Source organism: Schistocerca serialis, chromosome 4 (genome assembly GCF_023864345.2).
Source record: "Schistocerca serialis cubense isolate TAMUIC-IGC-003099 chromosome 4, iqSchSeri2.2, whole genome shotgun sequence".
Lineage (NCBI taxonomy): Eukaryota > Metazoa > Arthropoda > Insecta > Orthoptera > Acrididae > Schistocerca > Schistocerca serialis.
Genome location: NC_064641.1, coordinates 353,696,903 through 353,722,686, shown reverse-complemented (window position 1 = coordinate 353,722,686; position 25,784 = coordinate 353,696,903). Strand labels below are relative to the sequence as shown.

General features: G+C 37.5%; 1 protein-coding gene across 6 annotated transcripts in view; it reads left to right on the top strand.

Annotated features, from left to right (window-relative positions):
- LOC126474141 (axotactin) overlaps positions 1 to 25,784 on the top strand; it is a 557,260-nt gene that overhangs the window by 479,242 nt on the left and 52,234 nt on the right. For all 6 annotated transcript variants that reach the window (XR_007586577.1, XR_007586576.1, XM_050101588.1 and 3 more), the window contains 3 exons: positions 5,284 to 5,380; positions 21,881 to 22,071; positions 22,179 to 22,314. Coding sequence is in view for 4 of the 6 variants with exons in the window: in XM_050101588.1 (XP_049957545.1) it covers positions 5,284 to 5,380; positions 21,881 to 22,071; positions 22,179 to 22,314 (424 nt within the window). In the remaining 2 variants the exon portion in view is untranslated. The remainder of the gene's footprint in view (positions 1 to 5,283; positions 5,381 to 21,880; positions 22,072 to 22,178; positions 22,315 to 25,784) is intronic.

Genomic DNA, 25,784 nt, shown 5'->3' with positions numbered 1-25,784 from the left:
ATTTGGTCTTCATAGCCTGTTGTGCTATGTCTATTGCTGCTGACATCTCGTATATTGAGATGTTTGATATTCTGTCTTTCAGAGAGATGCCAAGGATGTTCCTCTGCATTTTCCTTTGGCATACCTGTGGAGTGTTTCTCTCTTTGGGTCTGAGAAGATATATGTCTGACATCCATATAATAACATGGGAAAAATGCAGCTTTCAAATGCCTCCATTTTGGGCCTCCTATTTAGGGTTCTGTCTGGCAATATGAACTTTAAGGCCCAGAAAACTTTATAAGCTAAGGAAACTATTCATTTTATTTCTTTTTCCATTTTGTTGTTAAAGAAAATTGTTTGGCCTAGGTATATGTATTGTGATGTACACATTAGTTCCATTCCTTCAAGATATATTGGGGTTTCTAATCTATTTGTCATTACTTGTGTTTTAGATTTGTTCATTGTGAGACCTGCCATCTTGCTTTGTGTGTTAAGTTCCTGAAGCATTGATTGCGGTTCCCTTGCAGTTTTGGTGAAGAGGACTATGTCGTCAGTGAATCTCACATTTGTTAGTCTCTTGCCTTTGAGGCATATTCCATCTTTCTTATTCCATTTTCGTTTCCTGAATATGTTCTCCAGTATGCAGGTAAATAGTTTTGGGGAGATGGCATCCCCTTGTCTAACTTCTCTTTCCACATGTAAAGATTGGCCTTTCTTTCCAGTTTTAACTCTAGCGAAGCTGTTGTTTTGAATGTTTCTTAGTAATTGGATGTATTTTGCTTCTTCTCCTTGATTTCTTAGTGCTTGAAGTATGCTTGGGTGTTCGATGGTATCAAATGCTTTGCTGTAATCAACAAAAGCAAGGTATATTTTGAGGTGGCAATTGCCCGATTTTTCTATTATCTGATTAATGGTTTGAATATGATCCACTGTGCTAAATCCTTTGTGGAACCCTAAATCCTGCCTCTTCTGAGGGTTGGTTCTCACCTAGTGTTTTTGTTAACTGCCTTGTTAGTATTTTCATGAACAGTTTATATAGGTTAGACATCAGGCTTATGAGTCTATAATTGTTTGTGTCATCTTTTGTACCTTTTTTGTGCAAAAGTACAATCGTACTTGTTTTCCACTGGTCCGGAATGTCTTCGGTTTGTATGATTTTGTTGAACACTTCTGTAATGTTTGGTATTAGGAGATCTTGGGCTTCTTTTAAGAGCTCATTGTATATGTTGTCTTCTCCAGATGACGTACCAAGCGAGCTGGCACAGTGGTTAGCACAATGGACTCACATTCGGGAGGACGATGGTTCAATCCCGCATCCAGCCATCCTGATTTAGGTTTTCCGTGATTTCCCTAAATCGCTCCAGGCAAATGCCGGGATGGTTCCTTTGAAAGGGCATGGCCAACTTCCTTCCCTGTCCTTCCCTAATCCAATGAGACCGATGACCTCGCAGTTTGGTCTCTTCCTCCAAACAACCCAACCCAACAGAGATGACTTCCCATTTTTCAATTCAGTGATGGGTGTTCTAACCTCGCTGTGTGTTGTAGTGGGTATGGTTTCACTGGTGTTTGGATCTGGATCAATAGGGTTGTGGTCAGTGGCTTTGTTTGGTAGAGAACTTGTGCAAATTGCTTTGTAGAATTCTGTTGCTGATTTGATTATATCCTCTTTTGTGTTTAGATGTTCTTATGCTTGATTCTTCATTCCTAGTATCCATTGCTCCCGCCCTGGACGCTTATCCTCTCTTTTCTAATTGATTTGTATGTTTCTGGTATTTGTCTCATTGTTGCTGATTGGTGCTCACAGATATGTTTCTTTATTTCCCTTTTTGTTATTTTGTCTTGTTTTGCATATTCTTCTTTATTCCTGTCTGAAATATCTCTGGTTTTTGACATTATCTATCTGTGGTTGATTAGCTGTACTGTACTGTGGCTTAATTTGGTTCGACTTTTCTTCATTTGCTCGTCTTTGCTTGTGTCCTTGTTAGCTTGCTATATGCATTTTTGTAGTGCATTATACATTTCTTGAGTGCTTTGGTTTGTATTGATATTTGCTTGTTGTAGTTGCTTCTGTAGTTCTTGTTTAAATTTGGCTCTGTTCAGTTTTTCTATTTCTGGTTTGCTTGCTTTTCCTACATTTCTTCGTTTCTTTGGAATTTTTATTTTTGCCCTCATCATTCTATGGTCTGTTCTAAATTTTAATTGTGAGATTACTTGGATGTTCTTTATTACGTTTTGTTTGTCCATTAGAGTGTAATCTATTTCATTTCTCGTCTTGTCATCTTGTGAGCACCAAGTCCATCTTTGGTTTTGATTTTTCCTGACGAAGGTGTTGGTTATTTTCAGTTTGTGTTCTTGAGCAAATTGTACCATTCTTTCTCCTCACCTGTTCTTTGTTCCAAAGCTGTGTGGTCCGACTGGTTCTTCATCATCATTACTGCGGGGGCCGACTTTACTGTTGAAATCTCCAATTATTAGGTTTATTGGTGATTGATGCCTCTCTAAGGTGTCATCTAGTTTCTCATAGAAATCTTCTACTTCTTCATCGGTACTCGTTTCTGTTGGGGCGTATATTTGTATGATTGTTATTTGATGACTTTGTGTGATAATTTTCAAAGCTGCTATGCTTTCCGACAGTTCCATTAATTCTTGTATGGATGATTTTGAGTTGCTTTTGATGATGAAGCCTATCCCTCTTTGTTCTGGCGTTGATCACTTATAATACAGCAGATCGCCATTTGATTTCTCTATGATGGCTTCCCCTTTTATCTTTACTTCGCATAGTCCAAGTATATCGAATTATATTTCTTTTAGTGCATTTTTGAGCTATAATGGAAGTTATAAAACCTTTATATAAGAATCTTAGTGACACAAGATTATAAGAGAAATGTTTACATTGTAGGACTCAAAATCTAAATGGAAGTTTGAACAATTTTATATGGGAACGGATCCCAAAAATTGTTGTAGCGGGGCTAAAAACTTTGAAAATAGGTGTGCTGGGTGCTGTTCTATGTTTCAGTGACAGTGTAGTGTCAAGGCTTAATGTTATGGAACTGATGGGAGTGCTTGGTGGACTAAATATGCATAGAGCTCTAAAAGCCATTGAACAAAGGAGACTCTTCGAAGCAGAAAAATCAGTGTTGGAAGCCACCAAAGAAGCAAGAATAAGAAGTAGTGTGAGAAAGAGAAGGGAGGAAGAACAACATGGGAAACAAGATGAATATGGACTTAGGGTGCATTAGTGCCATGCAAGTTAAATAGAAAAAGCAATGTTTAACTTGAATTTCCCAAAAGTTAAATTATTTCATGTTCTGGTACACTATGGCTAAAAACTATTAATGGTAGTTGAAATTTTGTATACTGTCTTAAAACATGCTTAACTAAAATGTAGACTACTCTTGTGACTTAACTTTGAAAGTAAAATGCTTTTTTGAAGAAAAACCATGAATTCATTTCCAAAATTTTTATCATCATACTTAAAATCTTTTAGTACCACAGTTTATGACATCACCATCTCTTCAATAGTCTGTTTTAAAGATAAAAGTGTAACGAACTTACAGGAAAAAATAAATGTTCTACTTTGTTTGTATTTTGAGTAATGTGTACCTATGATGTACATAAATAATTAGCATGGTTTATTTCACTGGCAAAAAAAATAAATAAATAAATAAATAAAAAGTGTGAGAGCTAAAGCTGTGGTTCATACATGAAAATGTTGCCAAAAGATGTCTTAAAAATGGTAAGCATTATATGGGCTTACAAATCTTATTCTTTGAGTTACACTGTTTAGAAAACTGACAATTTTTTCAAGGTTTCCCCTGGTATTCATGGACCAGTCCCCTTAAATGTGTCTCCTGTTATCTAATGCTAAATTCAGCATGTCCTACAGCAAACAAATCTAAAAATTGGATTCAGATCAGAGAAAACAGTAATAACGTGAATGTACCACTTATTAGAACAACCAAACAAAATTTACAGCCCTGGCTTATGAATTAAAATGTGAAGAAATATACATTGGTGAAATTTTGAAATTAGATTCCAACAACATACAAGCTGCAGTTAAGGCAATCCATCAGCAGTCACTACACATCTGAGAGAGCAAAATCACAAAACAACAGACATAACACACTGCATGTCAGTTCTACAAATATTTGAATATTCTTGAGGAACTATAAATTTTTACTTACATGAAAACAAGTCTGCATGGTATTCTAAATGAAACAACCAGACTAAAAAAAAAAAAAAAAAAAAAAAAAAAAAAAAAAAAAAAAAAAAAAAAAAGGTTACAAATATCCTCATCCAGAGATGCAATGGGTGAAACAAAATTAGAGATCACACACATGTCATAAATTAGAGGTAAAGATACAAAACAACCAAGATCTTGGGCATTTTTGACAACAAAATATTTTGCCAATATTATAAAGCACCATTAGTGTCATTTACACTAATGTGAGAATGTGCCATAAAGCGTACACCTTTATATATAAATAAATATGTAATTTATCAACTATATGAAGGCTACAAGACACCCTGAATACAACATGACTGAAAACATTTGCTTTTCCTGGAAGCGATTGTCTCAGCATTGTGGCATGTGTATTGGATTCCAGAATTCACTTGGAAGTCTGTAAATTATGTGGCTTGTCACAATAATGTAGAATTCTGTCATTCACAGTTATTGCATATGCATAGGATAGTTTTAAAAATCCATGCCAGCTGTATGTTGCTTCTGAGCAGTGCACCATGCACAGTAGGATAAGATGAAGACCCTGTTGTCAACCACCTCTTTTGAGATTTCTGTCACCAAGAACCCATACAAATTTACATTTCAGAGGCCCCAACTACAAATGCTCAGATTTCATCTGATTACAGTTTGAAATGTGTGTCTTGCAGTAATCAAATGCCAGTTGCCAGTGCACAAGGATCCAGTATAAACTCAGACACAGCACAGCTAGTTCACATTTTGGCAATGGTAGTACATTGTGGCTACACTGGTAGATATGGTCATCCTTTGTAATCCTTTATTCCCTTTGTGCTCTGTGGTAGGAAGAAGGAAGCTGAGGATACATACATCTTTTGTGTCCTTAATGATCTCCTCCACATCTCTTAGTACATTAACAATCTTCAACAATGAGTCTTATTGAAATACTGTAGGAACTACACAACTAGATCTGACCCCAAACCTGAAAGCCATATATATTCAATAATGATGTTTTGTGTTCCTAATTCATTTCAGCTGACGTTAATAAGGATGCTGTTGTATTTTAAATTTTGTTTCCTTAAGTACTATGTCTTTTCTTGGCTTAGGAGCTGGATGATGTACCATTTAAGGAAGGCCCACAAAAAGAAGAATACAAGTCTTTGTATACTGAAAGGTCGGCAGAAGAAGACAGTTCCTCAACTAGTAAGTGGTGTATCAGTTTGTAGCTATGCTTCCCAGTTTTCTAATAAATTGATCTGCTGTGTCACTTTGTAACAGCCCCATACTGGTTAAAAAGTTCTGTAACATTTCATTTAGTTACAGGTTCAGTTAATAGCAAAAAGGATATAACATAAGATCTCCAGAGCCTCTTCACATCGGTTAAGCCACAAATTCTGTAACAAAGTTTTGCAAGCCTATTGTCACTTAGATTAAACTGTTAACATAGGGCACAACGGTTTACTTTATGAAATAGTTTGGTGAACAGATCAGTATTTACATGTTATATTCTTCTATAAAGGCCAAAAGCAATAACTTCACAAAGCTCAGTCAAAAAAGAAATGAGATTATTCACATTATTAAGAAATTATTTGCTGTGGCATATTAGTTCATAACTTCCTTTTTTTCCCCCTTCATTGACCTTTGTCTTGTCTGTAACAAGTTCGATCAAAGTTAATCAGCTCAATGGCAGTGGACAAGAAGTTTGCTACAGTTGAATTCTTGCAGTAAGCCAGAAAATGTAGAGTGTAAGATCTTACACAAAAGATCTGAGACTGATATTACAGATTTAAGTGCTTATGAAATAGGTTCAATTAGGGTTTGTCATCTTCAAAGTAGAACCCATTCCAAACAATGCTGCACACATCTGCAGTCTATTCCTGCCACACACACACACACACACACACACACACACACACACACACAAACAAACAAACACAAACACAAACACACACACACACACACAGATTATGCCATGAACAAATTAACACACACACACACATACACACACAGACACACAGCACACACACACACACACACACACAAACAAACAAACACAAACACACACACACACACACACACAGATTATGCCATGAACAAATTAACACACACACACACATACACACACACACACACAGACACACAGCAAGAGACTAAAAAAGAATGTTAAAACAGATTCCCAAATACCTTACTCACCACACTCACACATGGCACTTTGCATGACCTTACCAGACATGACCACTGGCAAAAGACCGTAAAAACATCTCTGCATGCTCTTATCTCAGCAAGTCATTTATGTTTAACATTTAAATTGTATCCATTGATAATTATTTATCACAAATATTAAATTATTCTTTCATTCATAATTGTTATAAAATTCACTTTTATTATTATTATTATTATTATTATTATTGTTATTGTTATTACTATTGTTACATCACCACAATCCACACCCACTAGTCAAGTCCTTCCATTTCCACACTGCATTATTCAATTTTTTTTACTGATTTTCAACTTTTCATTCAGTGAACATTCAGTCAAATATTATATGGCTTTATGCAGAATCTTAACTGTTTCTCCATGGATGACTTACCTTGACACATATTTCCAAATCAGTTTTCTCTCCTTTCGTTGAAAAATTCTTGGTAAAATTCCCCACAGTTCACATATACAACAGACAACAGTGCAATAGCAGTGGTATGTGTTTTCATGTGACACTACGGCCTGTTATCTTACATGTTTGTAGCAAACTGCTCTTCTGCCACTGACCTGACCAGTTTTGATTCAAATTTACATAGTCTGAAGATGCAATTCAACATCAAAAACATCAATACAGTAACACCTCACTTCAAATAATTCCTTAGAAATTTGAACAGTGCCATTTCTTTATTGCAAGACCTCATAGTTCAGTTCTGAAGGTAAAATCCCATTACTTTAGCTATTGTAAATGTAGAGCATGGATGATTTAAGATGAAACAAAGGTCAGGGTCAGTGGAACTGGTTGACATGTCTAAGTAATGTGACAACGGGGAAGGATGATTAGGCCATCAAGTGTTTGTATGAATGTATCCAGATGGAGAGCAAATACAGGTACAGTACAAATGACAATAGAACAGTAACCCTGAAAAATGTTTGATTAATCTCTGAGAACTCTTCAGTGTTTTGTACCAGTTTATAAATATTTTGTGGTAGAGAGACATTTAAAAATTAATAATACTACTTAGCTTGTGAACAAAGTCCTTCTTCAGAGCTAATAAAATTGAAAATGAACATAGGGGGAAAAAGAAAGTATATGGGGTGATTTAAAGTAGGAGAAGGAGATAAAGGATAGCAAAGTTTCCAAGTGAGTGAACTATGGTAGAGGAAAAAAGTAACAAGGATAATAAGAGACCAGTGTGAGGAAGCAGAGTGAAATAGGATGAAAAGTGGGGGAGAGTGGTCAGAGGGGGGGGGGGGGGGGGGGGTTAAATGTAAGACCAGGCCTGTGGAGATGAAGTATAGTTGTGAGAATGAAATATATGTAATGGAATGAGTTTCCACCTGTGTGGTCCAGTAAAACTGATGATAAGGATAGAACAGGAATAGCATTAGTTGTAAAACACTCATGAAACTGTAGCATGCTTTAGTAGGATAGCAGTCATTCATCAGACAAAAAAATTCATTTGTGTTCATTCACATGTTGAATGCTGTACATGATGCTGCTTTCACAGATGAGTTTTCATTTAAGAGGGAAAGAAATGCCTTGACAAGGCTGGGATGTGAGATAGTGGGACAAAACTTGCACCTGATTCATCCTCAAAGCTATGGCCCTTTAGCATGAGATTGACACCAGAAAAAATGAAATGTCATGTGGCAAGGGGCTTCTGTCAGGTAGGCTGGTCACCTGGTGCAAGTCTTTTGACACCACTTCAGCAACTTGTGTGTTGATTGGGATGAGATGATGATGATGACGACAACATAACACCCTGTCCCTGAGTGGAGAAAATCCCTGACTCAGCTGGGAATCGAACCTGGGACCCTTTGCATGGCATTCTGTCGCACTGACCACTCAGCTGTAGAGATGAACTGGCACTAAGAGATGTATAGGGACATATAAGGGTGTTGCATAGGTTAATTGCACAATGGAATACCACTTTGGCTGTACAGACATCGTTTATGAGAGTTTTATTCCCCATTTTAGGACACAATGAGACCTAGCTAAAGCCTTGATATAAACTTTATTTTGTTGTTTCACTCTTGAATGATGTTGGTGAGCTCCATTGTGGTTGGTTAACAGATGAAAAAAAGGTATTAAAAGTATGTGGGGAAAGCAGCTTCAATGGGGAAGTTGTTGTTGAGAGCAGAGGTGGTCACTATTTCCAGGAAAGGAGATGTGGTTTGGAGCAATCTGGGCATTGGGAAAGGTTAATTTCAATGGTGGCAAGACCATGGGTTGTTAGCAGAGAAATGTGGAATCAACAGTGACTAGAAAACAACTAGACATTGGAAGAAGTGTCTAGGGTCTTTGATATAAGGGTATGTGGCAGGCAGTAATTTGAAGTTTCTGGTGTACAAAAGCAGAAATTCTTTGTGTGGGGTGTCATAATGAGGCAGATTTTGAGCTGTTGGGTCAATACATCTTGGGAAGTACATAAAATATTGGTATCTAGGTAGTGGTAAGAGTGAGGAGAGAGATGGACTCAAGAGAGGCCAGAAACAGTGGTCATGTGAGTGTGTGAATTGCATTTACAAGAATGTATATGTGTCTGTTGTCTAATTCAGAAGAAGGCCTTGTGGCCAAAAAGCTTACTTGTTTAGGATTCTTTTTGTTGTGCCTGTCTGTGACTCAACATCTCCACTATATGGTGCATAGCAATCTGTCCTTTTCATGTATTGTCAGTATTCCATCCTGGATTTTTCATCAAATTAAATTTGCTTTGTTCCCCAAAATGTGGGTCCACTGTTGTAGCCTCTGTTTGTTCACAATCTTGTTTATTTTTGTTTGTTTCAGTTTTATTTTAGAAACAATGATTCCCACAGTTGTTATCAGTTTGTGAATTTTCTGGAGGACATCTTCATCTATGCTCCACAAGCCACCTTGTGATGTGTGGCAGATGGTACTTTTTGTACTGCCGTCAATTCACCCCTATTCTGTCCCAACCACAAATAGTTCACAGGAAGAATGATTTCCAGTAAGTCTCTGTGTGGAACAGTAAACCCCACCATGGTGCAGAACACCTCTCTTATAGCATCTGCTACTGGAGTTGGTTGATCATCTCTGTGATGCTTTTATGCTTACTAAATAAACCTGTAATGAAACAGGCTGCTCTTCTTTCCTCTGTACTTCCTTTATTGATCCTATCTGGTACAGATCCCATATTGACAAGCAACACTCAAGTATTGGTCAAACAAGTTTTATGAGTTATCTGCTTTGTTGATGGACTATATTTCTTGAGGATTCTTCCAGTGTATTTCAGTCCGTCTTTCATGTGATTAGTTTTATGTGGTCGTTCCACTCCAAATTGCTCCATACTCATATTTCTAGATATTTTATGGAAGCAACTGCTTCCAGCGATTGTCCTGCAATTGTGTAATCATACAGTAAAGGGCCTTTCTGTCTGTACAAGCAATACATTACATTTATTTACCTTCAGGATCAATTACCACTCATTGCACCAAGCATCAATTATCTTCCTGCATTTCACTACAGTTTTCTAACATTGTGATTTTCCTGTGTCTTGCTATGTCCTTTACGTACGTCATGAAAATTAATGGATCTATAACACTCCCTGGGGGTACACCCAAAGTTAGTTTTGTGTCTGAAGACTTCTCTCCATTGAGAATGATATCCTGTGTTCCGTTTGCTGGAAACTCTTCAGTCCATCAACCAGTTGGCCTGATATTCTGTAGGCTCATATTTTGTTCATTAGGTCGCAGTGTGGACTGCCTTATGCAATTCAAGGAACACAGCATCTACCTGTGTGCTGGTATCTATTGCCTTGTTGGTCTTGTGTACAAAGAGAGTAAGCCGGGTTTCACACAGTCATTGTTTTTGGAACCCCTCTTGATTCCTAAATAGGAGATTTTCAGTCTCCCAAAATGTTATAATATGCAAGCAAAAAATATGTTACAAAATTTTATAACTTACAGCATTGGAGATATGGTCCTATAGATTTGTGCACCTGTTTGATGACCATTCTTGAAAATGGGAATTACTTGTGCTTTCTTCCAGTCATGAGCAACACTTTGCTCTTCTGTTATCATAGACTTACAGTACACTGCTGCTAGAAGAGAGGCAAGTTATTCTGCATACTCTCTGTAGTATTGCATTGGTATCCGGTCAGGTCCAATGGCCTTCTCTCTGTTGAGCAATTTCATTTGCTTTTCTATCCCATGGTCACTTATTTCAGTATCAGCCACTTTGTCATTCTTGTGACAATTTAAAGGAGGCTCTCAGTGCAATCTTCCTCTGTGAAACAGTCTTGTAAAAATACAATAAGTATTTCGGCCTTTTCTGTTTTGCCCTTCATTTCAGTGCTATTATGATCACAGAATGTTTGTTTATTTGTCCATATAAATCTCTTTTTCAGTACATATATTGTACACAGGATATTGGACCTTTTTATCTATTGGTTTTTCAAATGTCAGACATATATTATTTAAATTTTTATAACAAATTGGATCTATACAGTTAATAATTACAATTTTTTAAAAATACTGTATATTTATAATTTATTTCTACAGTTAAAGATACATATTACATTTTTTCTTGCATAAGATACTGTGAGATTGAATAGTAGCAGTTTTTCAGAAGGCAGGCTGTCACAGAATTTTTAAAGCTCTGTAGTTCAGGAAGAGATTTTATATGTCTTGGTAATCTGTTGTGTAGTTTTGTTCCGGCATGATACACACCTTTTTGGCATAATGTGGTGTTACAATGATTAACATGTATGTCACTGTCTGACCTGGTACTGTAATCGTGCACACTTTTGTTTTTAGGAAAAAGGTTTTCTTTTCTCAGCATACTTTTTTTGATATGCATGACTACTTCCAGTATATAAATGCAGGAAAGGGGTAGGATCTTTAGATCTTTAAAGAAAGGTTTGCATGGTTTTCTGCTGCTCACTTGTTTCATTATTCTTATAATTGCCTTTTGTTTCCTGAAAACTGTTGTTGCTTGGTGTACATTTCCCCAGAAAATAATACTGTACTTCAGTACTGAATGTACGTGAGCAAAGTATACAGCCCTAACTGTTTCTGCACTAGTATTGTTGCAAAGAATTCTTATTACATAGCTCACTTTTGCTAGTTTTGAATTTAGGGATGTGAAATGAGTGCTCCATTTAAGACTTTACTGGATATGAATCCCAAGAAATTTAGTTTCGTCGGCAGCACTGATGTTTTGGTTATCTATAAATATTACAAGTTTGCCGCATTTTTATTGGTGTGGAAATTCGTAAGTACCGTTTTTTAGCCTGTTTCTGGTAAAACATTCAGACAATACTTTTGTAATATCTTTTGCAGATGCAGTAAGATTTTCTTCTTTATTCTCTTCAATCAATAGACTGGTGTCATCTGCAAACAGCACTGGTTCAGAATCCCTAACGCGTGACGGGAAATCATTAATGTACACCAAAAAAGGAAAGGGACCTAGTATGGAGCCCTGTGGAACACCATGACTTAGTTCACATGGTTCTGAAAGGCGTACCTGGAGTTCATTTCCTTCCATGTACTTAATTTCAGTTGCCTGAGAGCGATATTCCAAATATGCTTTAATCCATTGATTTGGCACACCTCTTACACCATACCATTCAAGCTTCCTCAGGAGCACAGAATGATCAATCACATCAAAAGCTTTTGTTAGGTCTAAGAATAAACCTGAGATGTTTCTGTGGTTGTCCACTGCATTTAAGACATGGTTTATCAGATTGAAAGTGGCTGTTTCAATTGATCGCTGTGGTCTGAAGCCATGTTGACATCGGAAATAATATTATTCTTGTCGAAGAATGTAGTTAGTTTTGAAAGGAATACTTTTTCAATAATTTTTGAAAACACTGACAGTAGCGACACAGGCCTATAGTTACCTATACATTGATAATCACCTTTTTTATATAGGGGTATTCCTTTTGCCATGATGAAACTAGATGCCAATAGCAATGAAATTCTAAATTCTAAATGGAATATGTATCAAACATATAGGTTGAATGCTAGTGGTGGAGGCATGTTTATAGCCATAAAAAAGTATGACAATATCTTAGGGGATTAGTACAAATTTTGAATATGAAATAATTTGGGTGAAGACAAGTATTAAAAGCAGTTCAAACTTGGTCATTGGATGCTTTTATGGAGTCCTACCTAAGGAGCAGTAGTGGCAGAACATTTGAAGGGAAACTTGGAAGTTTTGCAGGAGAGTTTGGGAGGTAGGAAATGGGGTACTGGTGGAAGTAAAACTTTGAGAACAAGTCATATGTCACGCTTGGTTAGGTCAGTCGGTAGAGCACTTTCCCGTGAAAGCAAAAGTCCTGAGTTTGAGTCTCGATCTAACATACAGTTTTAATCTGCCAGGATGTTTCATATTGGTGCCCACTCTGCTGCAGAGTGAAAATTTCATTTTGGAAAATACTTCATATAAATTTGCTGGTTAGGTTGTAGTACTAGGTGAAGATTTCAAATTACCGGTTACAGACTGGGAGACTCCTGTGCTTACAGTGGATTTTAGGGACAGGAAATCAGGTGAAATTGTTGTAAATGCATTATCTGAAAATTACCTTGAGCAGTTAATCAGAGAACTGACTCATGAAGGTAACATGTTACATCTGCTGTTGACAAACTGACCCAAACTTTTTGACACAGCCTAGCAGGGAATCAGTGATCATAAGGCCCCTAGAGCATCACTGAATAAGGCTTTAAACATGATTACAAAGGTAGGAAGATCTTTCTGATTAGCAAGAGCAACAAGACACAGATTTCAGATTACCTGAGCAGGCAACAAGGGCATTTCATCTCCAGCACTAACAATGCTGAGTATTAATGGACAAAGTTCAAGTTGTGCAATATACTTTAGACATGTACGTGCTGAGCAAAGGTGTGAGGGATGGAAAAGACTCTTTGTTATTTGACAGCCATGTTAGAAAGCTATTACAAAAGCAAAGAGAGCTTCAATTAAAATTTAAACAAATCCTCACAGACAAACAAATGCTATACAAAGTTAAAATCAGTATAAGGGGAGATACATGTGAAGCATTCCACTAATTCAAAAGTGAAATTCTGTGTACCAGATTCAACAATGGAAAATCCAGGATGGAAAGCATCTCATCATCTCTGCTATATGGGGAGTAGCAACTATTCTTTTCATAAATTCTGTGTACCGATAGACAGAACATCCTAAGAAGTCAGTAAATGGACTGAAGTCATCTGTCCAGACAGTAGACAGCATCACAAAAAAAATGTGATGCAGAATTAAATTGCGAATACACGCTGAAGATTGTACACCAGAATGTACAGTCATTAACAAACAAAGTTGATGAAATAAATATATTCCTCAATTGTGAATGGAAAGACGTTTCTGTTTTTATGTTTTTGTGAGCATTGTTTACAGAACGAGTATCTTCAATACTTAAAAATATTGCATTTTAAACTTGCAAACTGCTTTTGTAGAATGGAATCAAAACATGGGGGAACTTGTATATATGTAAAAGAAAATGTAGATTTGAGTATAGCCTCTGTTTGTAAACTTGGTTGTGAAAGAAATTTTGAAATCTCAGCTGTTAAGTTACTGCCTGAAAAAACTATTATTTTATGTGTGTATAAATCTCTTGTTAGCAACGTAATTTTTTTTTCCCCCAAAAAATTGGAACTTGCTTTAGTCAAACTTAAGACAACTGGGAAAACAGTGGTACTATGTGGAGATTTTAATATTGACGTTGTGAGCCATAGCCCTCACAGGGAAAGTTATTAAATATTATAAAAGGCTACAATATTTGTCTGACTGTTAGCTCTCCAACACATGTAACAAAAACTAGTGTCACTCTCCTTGATCAGGTATGTGTAAACATGGACAAGTGTACATCAGAAAACTTTGATACCGGCTATAGTGACCTCCTCTCGCAATTACTAACCATACCTGTAAATCACATTTCAACCAGTGTACAAAACATTATCCATGAAAGGATTTATAATAGGAAATATACTGAATACTTCCAGTATCTAATCAGTGAACAATATTGGAGCAAAGTATATGATACCTCTATTACCAACAAAAAGATGTAAAATTTTTTGAACATTTTCAAGCATAACTTTGACATAATTTTTCCACAAAGGAAAGTGATTTCCAAAAGCACAGATAGATTCAAAAACTGGATTACATCAGACATTAGATTATCTTGTAAAAGGAAGTGGTAACTTTTTCTCCAGTCAAAAACTGACAGCAGTCTAGAATTTCTTAGTGATTTCAAAAATTACAAGCTAGTTTTGAAATATGTCATAAAAGAGGCAAAAATTAAGGAAAATGACGTATTATGAAGTCATTCAATAACTCTAAGACCATGTGGAAATCTGTGCACAATCTTACGAGGAAAAAGACCACTCAGAAAAATATTGTGGTATGACATGGTGGCAAGAATGTCACTGACCCTTGGGCAATTGCAAACAGTTTCAATTCTTATTATGCAACTATTGCCGGAAAATTAGAGAAGGAAACATTTGGAAATCTGCCTAATACTACATGGAAAGAACTTTCATCTATTGAAATAAATAATATATCCATGTTCCTCGGTCCGATAGGCCCAACAGAGCTCCTCAATACCATTAATTCACTGAAGAGTAATTATTCAACTGGTAGTGTCAGCTTTCTATCCCTAGTACTCTGTGGGCATTGTTGCTGTTTATAGTTCTGAGGTCCTGCATTTAACTAATACTATGTTAACATTTTTTCTCCAATTTACTGTGATATATATGACCCTGTCTGGAATCTGAACACATGTTCTATTGCCTGTGAAAGGGTTTCTCTATCCTAAATAAAAACCACCATGTGCACACTGCATTTATGCCACTATTCTAGTAGCTGCTTCCTATGTGTAGTGCTTGGCAGACCTATTAAGGCAAAACCCAGAATTCTCCACCTGATTGCAGAGGTCGATAATTCCCAGAATCATCTGAGATTCTGGGTTACCTTTCTCTCTGCTCCAAGCCAGAGGACAATGATCAATTCTGGGAATGACACTGCAAAATGATAGCTTTGCTTCCACCCCACAGGTGAGACTAGCTGCCTTCACCAAATTAGCTAGCCACATGTAGCAACCAAGGATGGCCTCTGAACCTAAATGGCAGGTGACATTGATGCCTACATAAGCCATAATTTGTAGCCATGTGCACCCAGTGCATTTGATCACTGCTGGAAGATCCTCCTTCACATCTCAGATGAGACTCTCCCACAGGCAGACAGAGTGAACACTGGGTTTCTTTCTCAACCTGCCTGCTATTTTTCTGACAGACTCCACAACCCACCAAACAATGGAGCTCCCAGTGACAAGCAATTCCACCCTCTGCAGTTATCTGTACCTCTCAAGAAGATCAGCCACAGTCCCAACAGGCTAGGCATCCCATGCAGGCTCAAATGTACTTTTAGCCGCAGGCAATAACTCAAACCTTTGCTAAGACATAAGAAGATAGCTATATGGCCAGTACTCACTTTTGCCTTCCATCCAGAGATTGCAACCCTGCCATAGTTCATCACTCATTACAGTGTCAACTGGCCAGGACATGCAAATTGGAGGATGCAGCAGCATCAAGGATCCCAAGCAACACTATAGGCTCCAGAGTTGCCATAGCATTCATTTCAGATGCCTCAATGCCACTGCAGCCCAGGGTAGCAACATGAAACCTATCGACCGTGGCCAACACAGCTTCCAGCTGTTTACAGACAGTGGCCAGTCCCCCCTGCATCTGTACATGACAGGCACAGCCCCTATCCATCTTTAATAAATTATTGTCTGAACCATGTGATTCCTCAGAACTGTAATCCCCTCATTCTTCATTTAATGTGTCTAATCCTTCTACGAATATTAATAGTTCATTTACACTTGACCAACCACAGTACCATATTTCTTTTCTTACATGGTGGAGTAATGTACACCATACTTTTATTAAATGACTCTCCTCTTGACTTGTTTGGGTGTTTGGATCTTATTTGACGCCAGTTTCTTCTAGCTACGCCCAACTGCTACTTTATTACCTAGGATCTAACAATTCAAGTACCAGCTTTTATTGAGTGCGTGATGACCAATACTCCTTTTTAAAGTTTTTCTGAAAGTCATTCCAGGGAGAGAAATCTTCCATATGAGCTGTTGCCATTTGGCATTCCCTGCTAAATAACCAAGGACAAAATTAATTTTCTTGGCGTCATCCCAGTGTTTCGGCAATTATTTAGAAAATGTCATTGAGAAGTAAGCAGCATGAACATCCTCTTCTGGTTTAAATTTAGGGAACTGTGTGGATAAGTTTGTCCCACTTTGTAAATGCAATTCCTGAATTAATTCTAGTGGGAACCCACAAGTCTCCATTTATTATTACACTACTGGCCATTAAAATTGCTACACCACGAAGATGACGTGCTACAGATTCGAAATTTAACTGACAGGAAGAAGATGCTGTGATATGCAAATGATTAGCTTTTCAGAGCATTCACACAAGGTTGGCACCGCTGGCGACATCTACATGCTGACATGAGGAAAGTTTCCAACCGATTTCTCATACACAAACAGCAGTTAACTGGCATTGCCTGGTGAAACGTTGTTCTGATGCCTTGTGTAAGGAGGAGAAATGCGTACCATCATGTTTCCGACTTTGATAAAGGTCAGATTGTAGCCTATCGCGATTGTGGTTTATCATATCGCGACATTGCTGCTCGCATTGGTCGAGATCCAATGATTGTTAGCATATTATGGAATCGGTGGGTTCAGGAGGGTAATATGGAACGCCTTGCTGGATCCCAATGGCCTCGTATGACTAGCAGTCAAGATGACAGGCATCTTATCCACATGGCTGTAATGGATCATGCAGCCACATCTCGATCCCTGAGTCAACAGATGGGGATGTTTGCAAGACAACAACCATCTGCATGAACAGTTCAGCGATATTTGCAGGAGCATGGACTATCAGCTCGGAGACCATGGCTGCAGTTACCCTTAATGCTGCATCACAGACAGGACCACCTGCGGTGGTGTACTCAACGATGAACCTGGGTGCACGAATGGCAAAACGTCATTTTTTTGGATGAATCCAGGTTCTGTTTACAGCATCATGATGGTCACATCCATGTTTGGTGACATCGCGGTGAACGAACATTGGAAACGTGTATTCATCATCACCATACTGGCGTATCACCTGGCGTGATGGTACGGGGTGCCCTTGGTTACACATCTCGGTCACCTCTTGTTCGCATTGACGGCACTTTGAACAGTGGATGTTACATTTCAGATGTGTTATGAGCTGTGGCTCTACCCTTCATTTGATCCCTGCCAAACCCTACATTTCCGCAGGATAATGCAAGACCACATGTTTCAGGTTCTGTACGGGCCTGAATACAGTACCTCTGGATACAGAAAATGTTCGACTGCTACCCTGGCCAGCACATTCTCCAGATCTCTCACCAATTGAAAACATCTGGTCAATGGTGGCTGAGCAACTGGCTCGTCACAATACACCAGTCACTACTCTTGATGAACTGTTGTATCGTGTTGAAGCTGCATGGATAGCTGTACCTGTACATGCCATCCAAGCTCTGTTTGACTCAAAGCCCAGGCGTATCAAGGCCATTATTATGGCCAGAGGTGGTTGTTCTGGGTACTGATTTCTCAGGATCTATGCACCCAAATTGCATGTAAATGTAATCACATGTCAGTTCTAGTATAATATATTTGTCCAATGAATACCTGTTTATCATCTGCATTTCTTCTTGGTGTAGCAATTTTAATGGCCAGTAGTGTATCAATCCTAATTTTAGCTAATTCATCTCAGATCTTTTGTAATTCCGCCTGTGTTCTATTTGTTTCATCTCTTAAATGAGGTGTACTGGCAGATGATTCCACCTTCCTATACTCCTTGTGCAATTAATTTGCTAACACACACCATCAAGGTTGCAAGGGTGGAACATGAATCTTTATTTTGTTCTAAACATTTAATCTTCCTGTAGTGTCTAAGATTTGTTTATGTAGCTCCATTTGGGTACTCCTTACTCATTTCATATCTTTATTCAAACCTCCGTGTTATTCATATATCTCATCTCACTGAGGCACATTGTTTAATAACCTCAGACTGTAACTCCCCTGTCAAACTCGGAATGGCAGATGGTAGTTTAGATACTTTATTGTGTTTCTAACTTTTCTTTGGGAGACTCTGTGATATGCTCTTCTAGCTTCTGAACATGTTTATGTATCTTCTCATTTAGATCAGCACTAATAATCTGTAATTTGTTATTAAATTTAATGATGGTCTGTTTCTTTGTCTCTGCAGAAGTCTCTGAAATCTAATATCTTGAGCATTTATACTTGTGTTCATAGTAACCAATATTACATCTTGAGCATCTACTTTCATATTTAAGCTAGTTACTTGCTCAGTAAATATTCTGAATATATCTTCTAAATGCTGCTCCATAATTCTAGTTACTATGAGCAAACAGTTACAACAATATCAGTTTCTAACTAATATGTCCTCCTGCTAACAACTGACACACACACACACACACACACACACACACACACACACACACACACACACACAATCAAAAAAAAAAAAAGAAAAAGGGAAAAAAAATCATAAATATGGGTTGATTCGCCACTGACATAACTATTGCTCACTGCTGGAACCCGACGATAACAGTTCTAGCTCTGTCCAATGGGGCTGTCGGTCTTCTGACTCATGGACTTAGCAGATTCTTCATAGACATAATTGTTGTCAATTAATTTGGTTATTATTCGTCAACAAATTATTATAGATACAGCTATGCCAAATTTTAGTACCAGATTCTTCCTGAACTTTACCATGTCCTCTTCTCCAAACTCTGTAATGAATTTCATTATTATGTTATCAGTTTCTCTCACCAACATAAATTTTATTACTGTTTAACAAGTGACTGTCAATCACAATCAGAAGGTATATTCAGACTAGTGTAATCATTCCTTTACTTAGTTTGATCCTGATCAAATCATTGTCTTTGTCCACATTGATTGAAACATTTATTTCTGTAAACATCCAGTAAGACCATGATAGTATTTTTAAATGGTGCAAGATTGGCAATTTACTTTAAATGTTTCTAAGTGTAAAAGTGTTTCCTTCACAATATACAAATAGAGAGATAATATAGGCACAGCTGCAGGTAAAGCAGGTAGCAAAATTTGGATCATTTGTGGGATGTTCAGCTAATGTAGATACCCTACAAAGGAGACTGCTTGAGAACACTAATGTAAGCAATTGTAGAATATTACTTAATTGTGTGGGACCCATACCAAATAAGACTTAACAGGTAATATCACATGTGTAGAAAGAAGGGCAGGTCAAATGGTCACAGGTTTCTTTTAATTATGGGACAGTGCCATGGAAATTCTGGTGTTGCATCATCAGCTCAAGCAGGCCACAGCAGTCAGACAAGTGAATTGCCAGTTACGAAATTCCAGTGGCAGGCACTGTAATACTATTACCTTGGGATCCTGCACTCCAGGTTGGTGCACACTATTGCAAGGTCAATGCTTTTCAGGTAGACTTGGCAACAAGTGGAACTTCTTGTCACAACAACACCAAATAGATGAATATATCTGGTCTCCAGTGCAGAACAAGGTCATTTCACAGTGATTTCCACAGTGTGGACATAGATGCAGAAATTCTAGGAACTCAGAAATGTTTTTAGCCTGTTTTTCAATTAGAATCTGCTTGGCCCTTAACATTAAATTTTTGTAACAGAGAATAAAGATTACTTACAACTTGCTTAAAATTTCTCAACTGAAAAATGCATATTGTTATTATAAATGAGATTATATTTAGCAGTAATTCACAAGTACATGTTGTTATATGCTGCCTACATGTGGTGTTGTTTGAATTCATGCACAATTTATATATGTTTGGAAACACTGTTGTCTCCATATTAATATTTCATGAAGGAGATATCAGGTAATAAACACATCATGCATTTTTTCATATCTAAATTTTTACATGATGCTCAGAGAGGTGCATGTCCTCTGTCACTTCTCAACATTATACATATTTTAAATAAGGATGAAATAATGATGGGCTTAACAGGTCTATTCAACTGTATCATCCAAATCTTTTAGTTCACCATATAACACAATAATGACATTTTGTAAACCTTTAGAGACATGAACTGTGAGATACAAATTCATGAACATTTGAACAAGAGACACTAATTAGTAGTGTGTACCACCCCATTTTAGTCTAATGGCAGCAGCAATGCATCATTTCACAGACTACAAGAGACAATGGAACCATCCTCATCAATGACTGCTCAAATGCTGTTTTAAACCTACAGACATTGGTCAGGGATGTACTCAATATGATCCTGATCAGGTGATTTGGTTCATCCTTATTTTGTGGAGTATTCCTGTAACTATCTGACACAACTGGGGAGCTATAAAGTGCTGTTTGTCTTGTTGAATCTAGAGGTGTCTCAGGGCACTACAGGCAAATGAATGATGTGGTTGAACTGTTTGTACCTGTATTTTTTGTTAGTGAGCAGTAATTACAGAAATATTAGTGTTCCTATTTTATCTAGTGAAACATTCCCCCTCCCTCTACCTGCTGACAAGCAAAATGTGTGCTTCACAATTTTCAACAAACTTGTACCATGCTGACAGCCTGAACTGACAAGGACCTTGGGTCATCACTCTAAGTGACCTCCTACCGTACTTTGAACTTTATTTTCCTACAGCAGGGGTATTTCTGTACGCATGCTACTTTCACTACTCTGTAACATGTGGTGACCAAAGCTGCATATATGGGGCAGGATAGCTTCTCACAAATTGCTGTTGTCCAATACTCAGTCAATGAATCATTTATTTCATTAGGATCTGTCTATCTTTGATAATCTAAGATTACCTCTGTCATCTGTTCATTGTTGTTGATGGGAAATAACTCTGATGGATGCAGTTTCCCCTAATTCAAGGTAGCCATGGCACACCCTTGAAAGGTAGCACATGAAAACAAAGTACTTGCATAACTTCAGAATGGTGTCTCTCATGCATTCTGGCTGCCACAAGATGCATTGGTAATACACATCTTGCATACCCTCCTTTGGACGGTCAATCCAACTGTCAGCCTGAGATATGACAACATCCAAGTCTCATGACAAATTGAAGTATTCCATTTACCATGCTCTGTCTCTCAAAACAATAGTTGCCACCAATTCAGCTGCTTGAGTCTCACTTGGACACTGGCATAGCCAGTGCCTGAATGAGACTTGGGCACTGTCTCGAAAGGGTTAAGGGTAATACAGCTAGCCAAAAAAGCATCCTAATTTAGATTTATGCTATTACCACAAATCAAACTGGTTGACTTTTGTCTTAACTACAAAAATAGCTGTATGTTTTGGATGATTTTTGTTTTAACTATAGATGTAGCTGTATTAGCTTTAGAACATTACAGAAATAAGATAAAGTGTTTTTAGTTAATCCCTGTAGGTTAAAAATTATTATAACCATACCAAATTAATATTTTTTTCAGTTGTCTTTTTAGTGATGGCTGTACTCTTTGTTGTGATTGTCCTTGGAGCCTTATGTGAAGTGTATCGTTCACATCGCAAACATAAAAGGAGGCAAGAAGCTGAGGTCGAGGCTGCCATAAGATGGCCAAAATCTCAGAAATTTCAAGATCCTGGCCTGCCATCTTCCCTTAAAATGACAGGGTACAAGAGTGTAAGTGTAAAAATATTAATTAATTCATAGATTCAATGTTCTTACAAATGACACTGTAGGAGGAAGAAAGTATATTCACTTGGAAATGAATATTTCTCTTTTAACAGATTCCAGTACAAGACACAAAGCCAAAGCAGCCTTTGGAATCAAAACCAGTGGCAAGAAATGAGTATAAGACCATACCAGATTCTGTCCCAGACGAAAAAAAGCCAAGTATGAATGGTGAAAGCAAAACAAAAATTGGTAAGCACAAACTGTTCAGTACTAAACTTGTAGTTTATATGCTTGGAAGAAAACTAAGATAACAGTAATATTTTTCTAATAATGAAAATGAGGAATGGGAACATGTTGTTACCTGTGTATAGTTAGGGTTGTGCATTTATGTGTGTGTGGAAGGGATAAGAAGGGAAGCGGGGGGGGATGGGGGGTGGGGGGGGAGGGATGCTTATATGTGAACCTGCTATATGTGTGTCCATACACCACATCTCGGTGAACTGTTGATGAGTGGTTGCCTTTTCTCATTTCGTGTTATTATTTTCATCCTTTAATTTTCATTATAATAATATAATCAATTTTTAAAATAATGGTAAATACAAAATCAAATAGGAGTAATGCAGGAGTAGGCTTAATAATGAATAGGAAAATAGGAATGTGGGTAAACTACTACAAACAGCATAGTGAACACATTATTGTGGCCAAGATAGATACGAAGCCCACGCCTACCATAGTAGTACTAGTTTATATGCCAACTAGCTCTGCAGATGACGAAGAGATTGATGAAATGTATGATGAGATAAAAGAAATTATTCAGATAGTGAAGGGAGATGAAAATTTAATAGTCATGGGTGACTGGAACTCAATAGTAGGAAAAGGAAGAGAAGGAAACGTAGTAGGTGAATATGGAATGGGAGTAAGGAATGAAAGAGGAAGCTGCTTGGTAGAATTTTGCACAGAGCATAACTTAATCATAGCTAACACTTGGTTCAAGAATCATAAAAGAAGGTTGTTTACATGGAAGAAGCCTGGAGATACTGGAAGGTCTCAGACAGATTATATAATGGTAAGACAGAGATTCAGGAACCAGGTTTTAAATTGTAAGACATTTCCAGGGGCAGATGTGGACTCTGGCCACAATCTATTGGTTAGGAGCTGTAGATTAAAACTGAAGAAACTTCAAAAAGGTGGGAATTTGAGGAGATGGGACCTGGATAAACTGAAAGAACCAGAGGTTGTAGAGAGTTTCAGGGAGAGAATTAGGAAACAATTAACAAGAATGGGGAAATGAAATACAGTGGAAGTTAGCTTTGAGAGATGAAGTAGTGAAGGCAGCAGAGGAACAAGTTGGTAAAAAGACGAGGGCTAATAGAAATCCTTGGGTAACAGAAGAGATTGAATTTAATTGATGAAAGGAGAAAATATAAAAATGCAGTAAATGAAGCAGGCAGAAAGGAATACAAACATCTCAGAAATGGCTAGAGGACAAATGTAAGGATTTAGAGTCACATCTCACCAGGGGTAAGATAGATACTGACTACAGGAAAATTAAAGACATTTGGAGAAAAGAGAACCACTTGCATGAATATCAAGAGCACAGATGGAAATCCAGTTCTAAGCAAAGAAGGGAAAGCAGAAAGGTGGAAGGAGTATATAGCAGGTCTATAGAAGGGCGATGTTCTTGAGGACAATATTATAGAAATGGAAGAGAATGTAGATGAAAATGAAATAGGAAATATGATACTGCATGAAGAGTTTGACAGAGCACTGAAAGACCTAAGTTGAAACAAGGCCCTGGGAGTAGACAACATTCCATTCGAACTTTTGACAGCCTTGGGAGAACCAGGCCTAACAAAACTCTACCATCTAGTGAGGAAGATGTATGAGTAAGGCGAAATACCCTCAGACTTCAAGAAGGATATAGTAATTCCAATCCCAAAGAAATCAGGTGTTGTCAGATGTGAAAATTACCGAACTATCAGTTTAATAAGCCACAGCTGCAAAAAACTAACATGAATTCTTTACAGATGAATGGAAAAACTGGTAGAAACTGACCTCGTGGAAGATCAGTTTGGATTCCATATAAATGTTGGAACACGTGAGGCATTACTGACCCTACAACTTATCTTAGAAAATAGATTAAGGAAAGGCAAACCTACTTTTCTAGCATTTGTAGACTTAGAGAAAGCTTTTGACAATGTTGTCTGTTATACTCACTTTCAAATTGTGAAGGTGGCAGGGGTAAAATACAGGGAACGAAAGGCTATTTACAATTTGTACAGAAACCAGATGGCAGTTATAAGAGTTGAGGGGCATGAAAGAGAAGCAGTGGTTGGGAAGGGAGTGAGACAGGTTTGTAGCCTATCCCCAATGTTATTCAATCTGTATGTTGAGCAAGCAGTAAAGGAAACAAAAGAAAAATTTGGAGTAGGAATTAAAATCCATGGAGAAGAAATAAAAACTTTGAGATTTGCCGATGACATTGTAATTCCATCAGAGACAGCAAAGGACTTGGAAGAGCAGCTGAATGGAATGGATAGTGTCTTTAAAGGAGGATATAAGATGAACATCAACAAAAGCAAAACGAGGATAATGGAATGTAGTCGAATTCAATCAGGCGGTGCTGTGGGAATAAGATTAGGAAACGAAAAGCTTAAAGTAGTAAATGAGTTTTGCTATTTGGGGAGCAAAATAACTGATGATGGTCACAGTAGAGAGGATATAAAATGTAGATTGGCAATGGCAAGGAAAGCATTTCTGAAAAGAGAAACTTGTTAACATCGAGTATAGATTTAAGTATCAGGAAGTCGTTTCTGAAAGTGTTTGTATGGAGTGTAGCCATGCATGGAAGTGAAGTGTGGACGATAAATATTTTAGACAAGAAGAGAATAGAAGCTTTTGAAATGTGGTGCTACAGAAAAATGCTGAAGATTAGATGGGTAGATCACATAACTAATGAGGAGGTATTGAACTGGAGAGAAGAGAAATTTGTGGCACAACTTGACTAGAAGAAGGCATCAGGTGGTAGGGCATATTCTGAGGCATCAAGGGATCACCAATTTAATACTGGAGGGCAGCGTGGAGGGTAAAAGTCGTAGAGGGAGACCAAGACATGAATACACTAAACAGATTCAGAAGTATGTAGGTTGCAGTAGGTACTGGGAGATGAAGAAGCTTGCACAGGATAGAGTAGCATGGAGAGCTGCATCAAACCAGTCTCTGGACTGACGACCACAACAACAACAACCCTTGTGATAAGTAGATGCAGAGATTAATTATAATGACCACAAAAAAACCACAAAGTAGCATTTTATTTCTTTTGAAATACACACTCTCTCTCTCTCTCTCTCTCTCTCTCTCTCTCTCTCTCTCTCTCTCTCTCTCTCTTCTCTCTGTAGCCTTTAGGTTAATGGGAATTGTACCATACTGACATTTTATCCTCAAAAACTTAGGAATCAGCTCTTCTCCACTACCTGTCTTTTTACAAACAATTATTGTACAAAAATTAATCTCATTTGCAACAATACAACTTGCGTTTGTAGCCAAAACTGATGACTAGAATTTTATTATGCAACATTGCAAAATTTTACCAGTGCTTTATTGGTGTTAACATTGTGTAGTTCTACCAATATTGTTTTGTTATCCTATAGTTCAGTTTCAGTTGGAAATTGGTAAGAATTCCTGGTTTATGATGATGTTGTTGTTATGGTCTTCAGTCC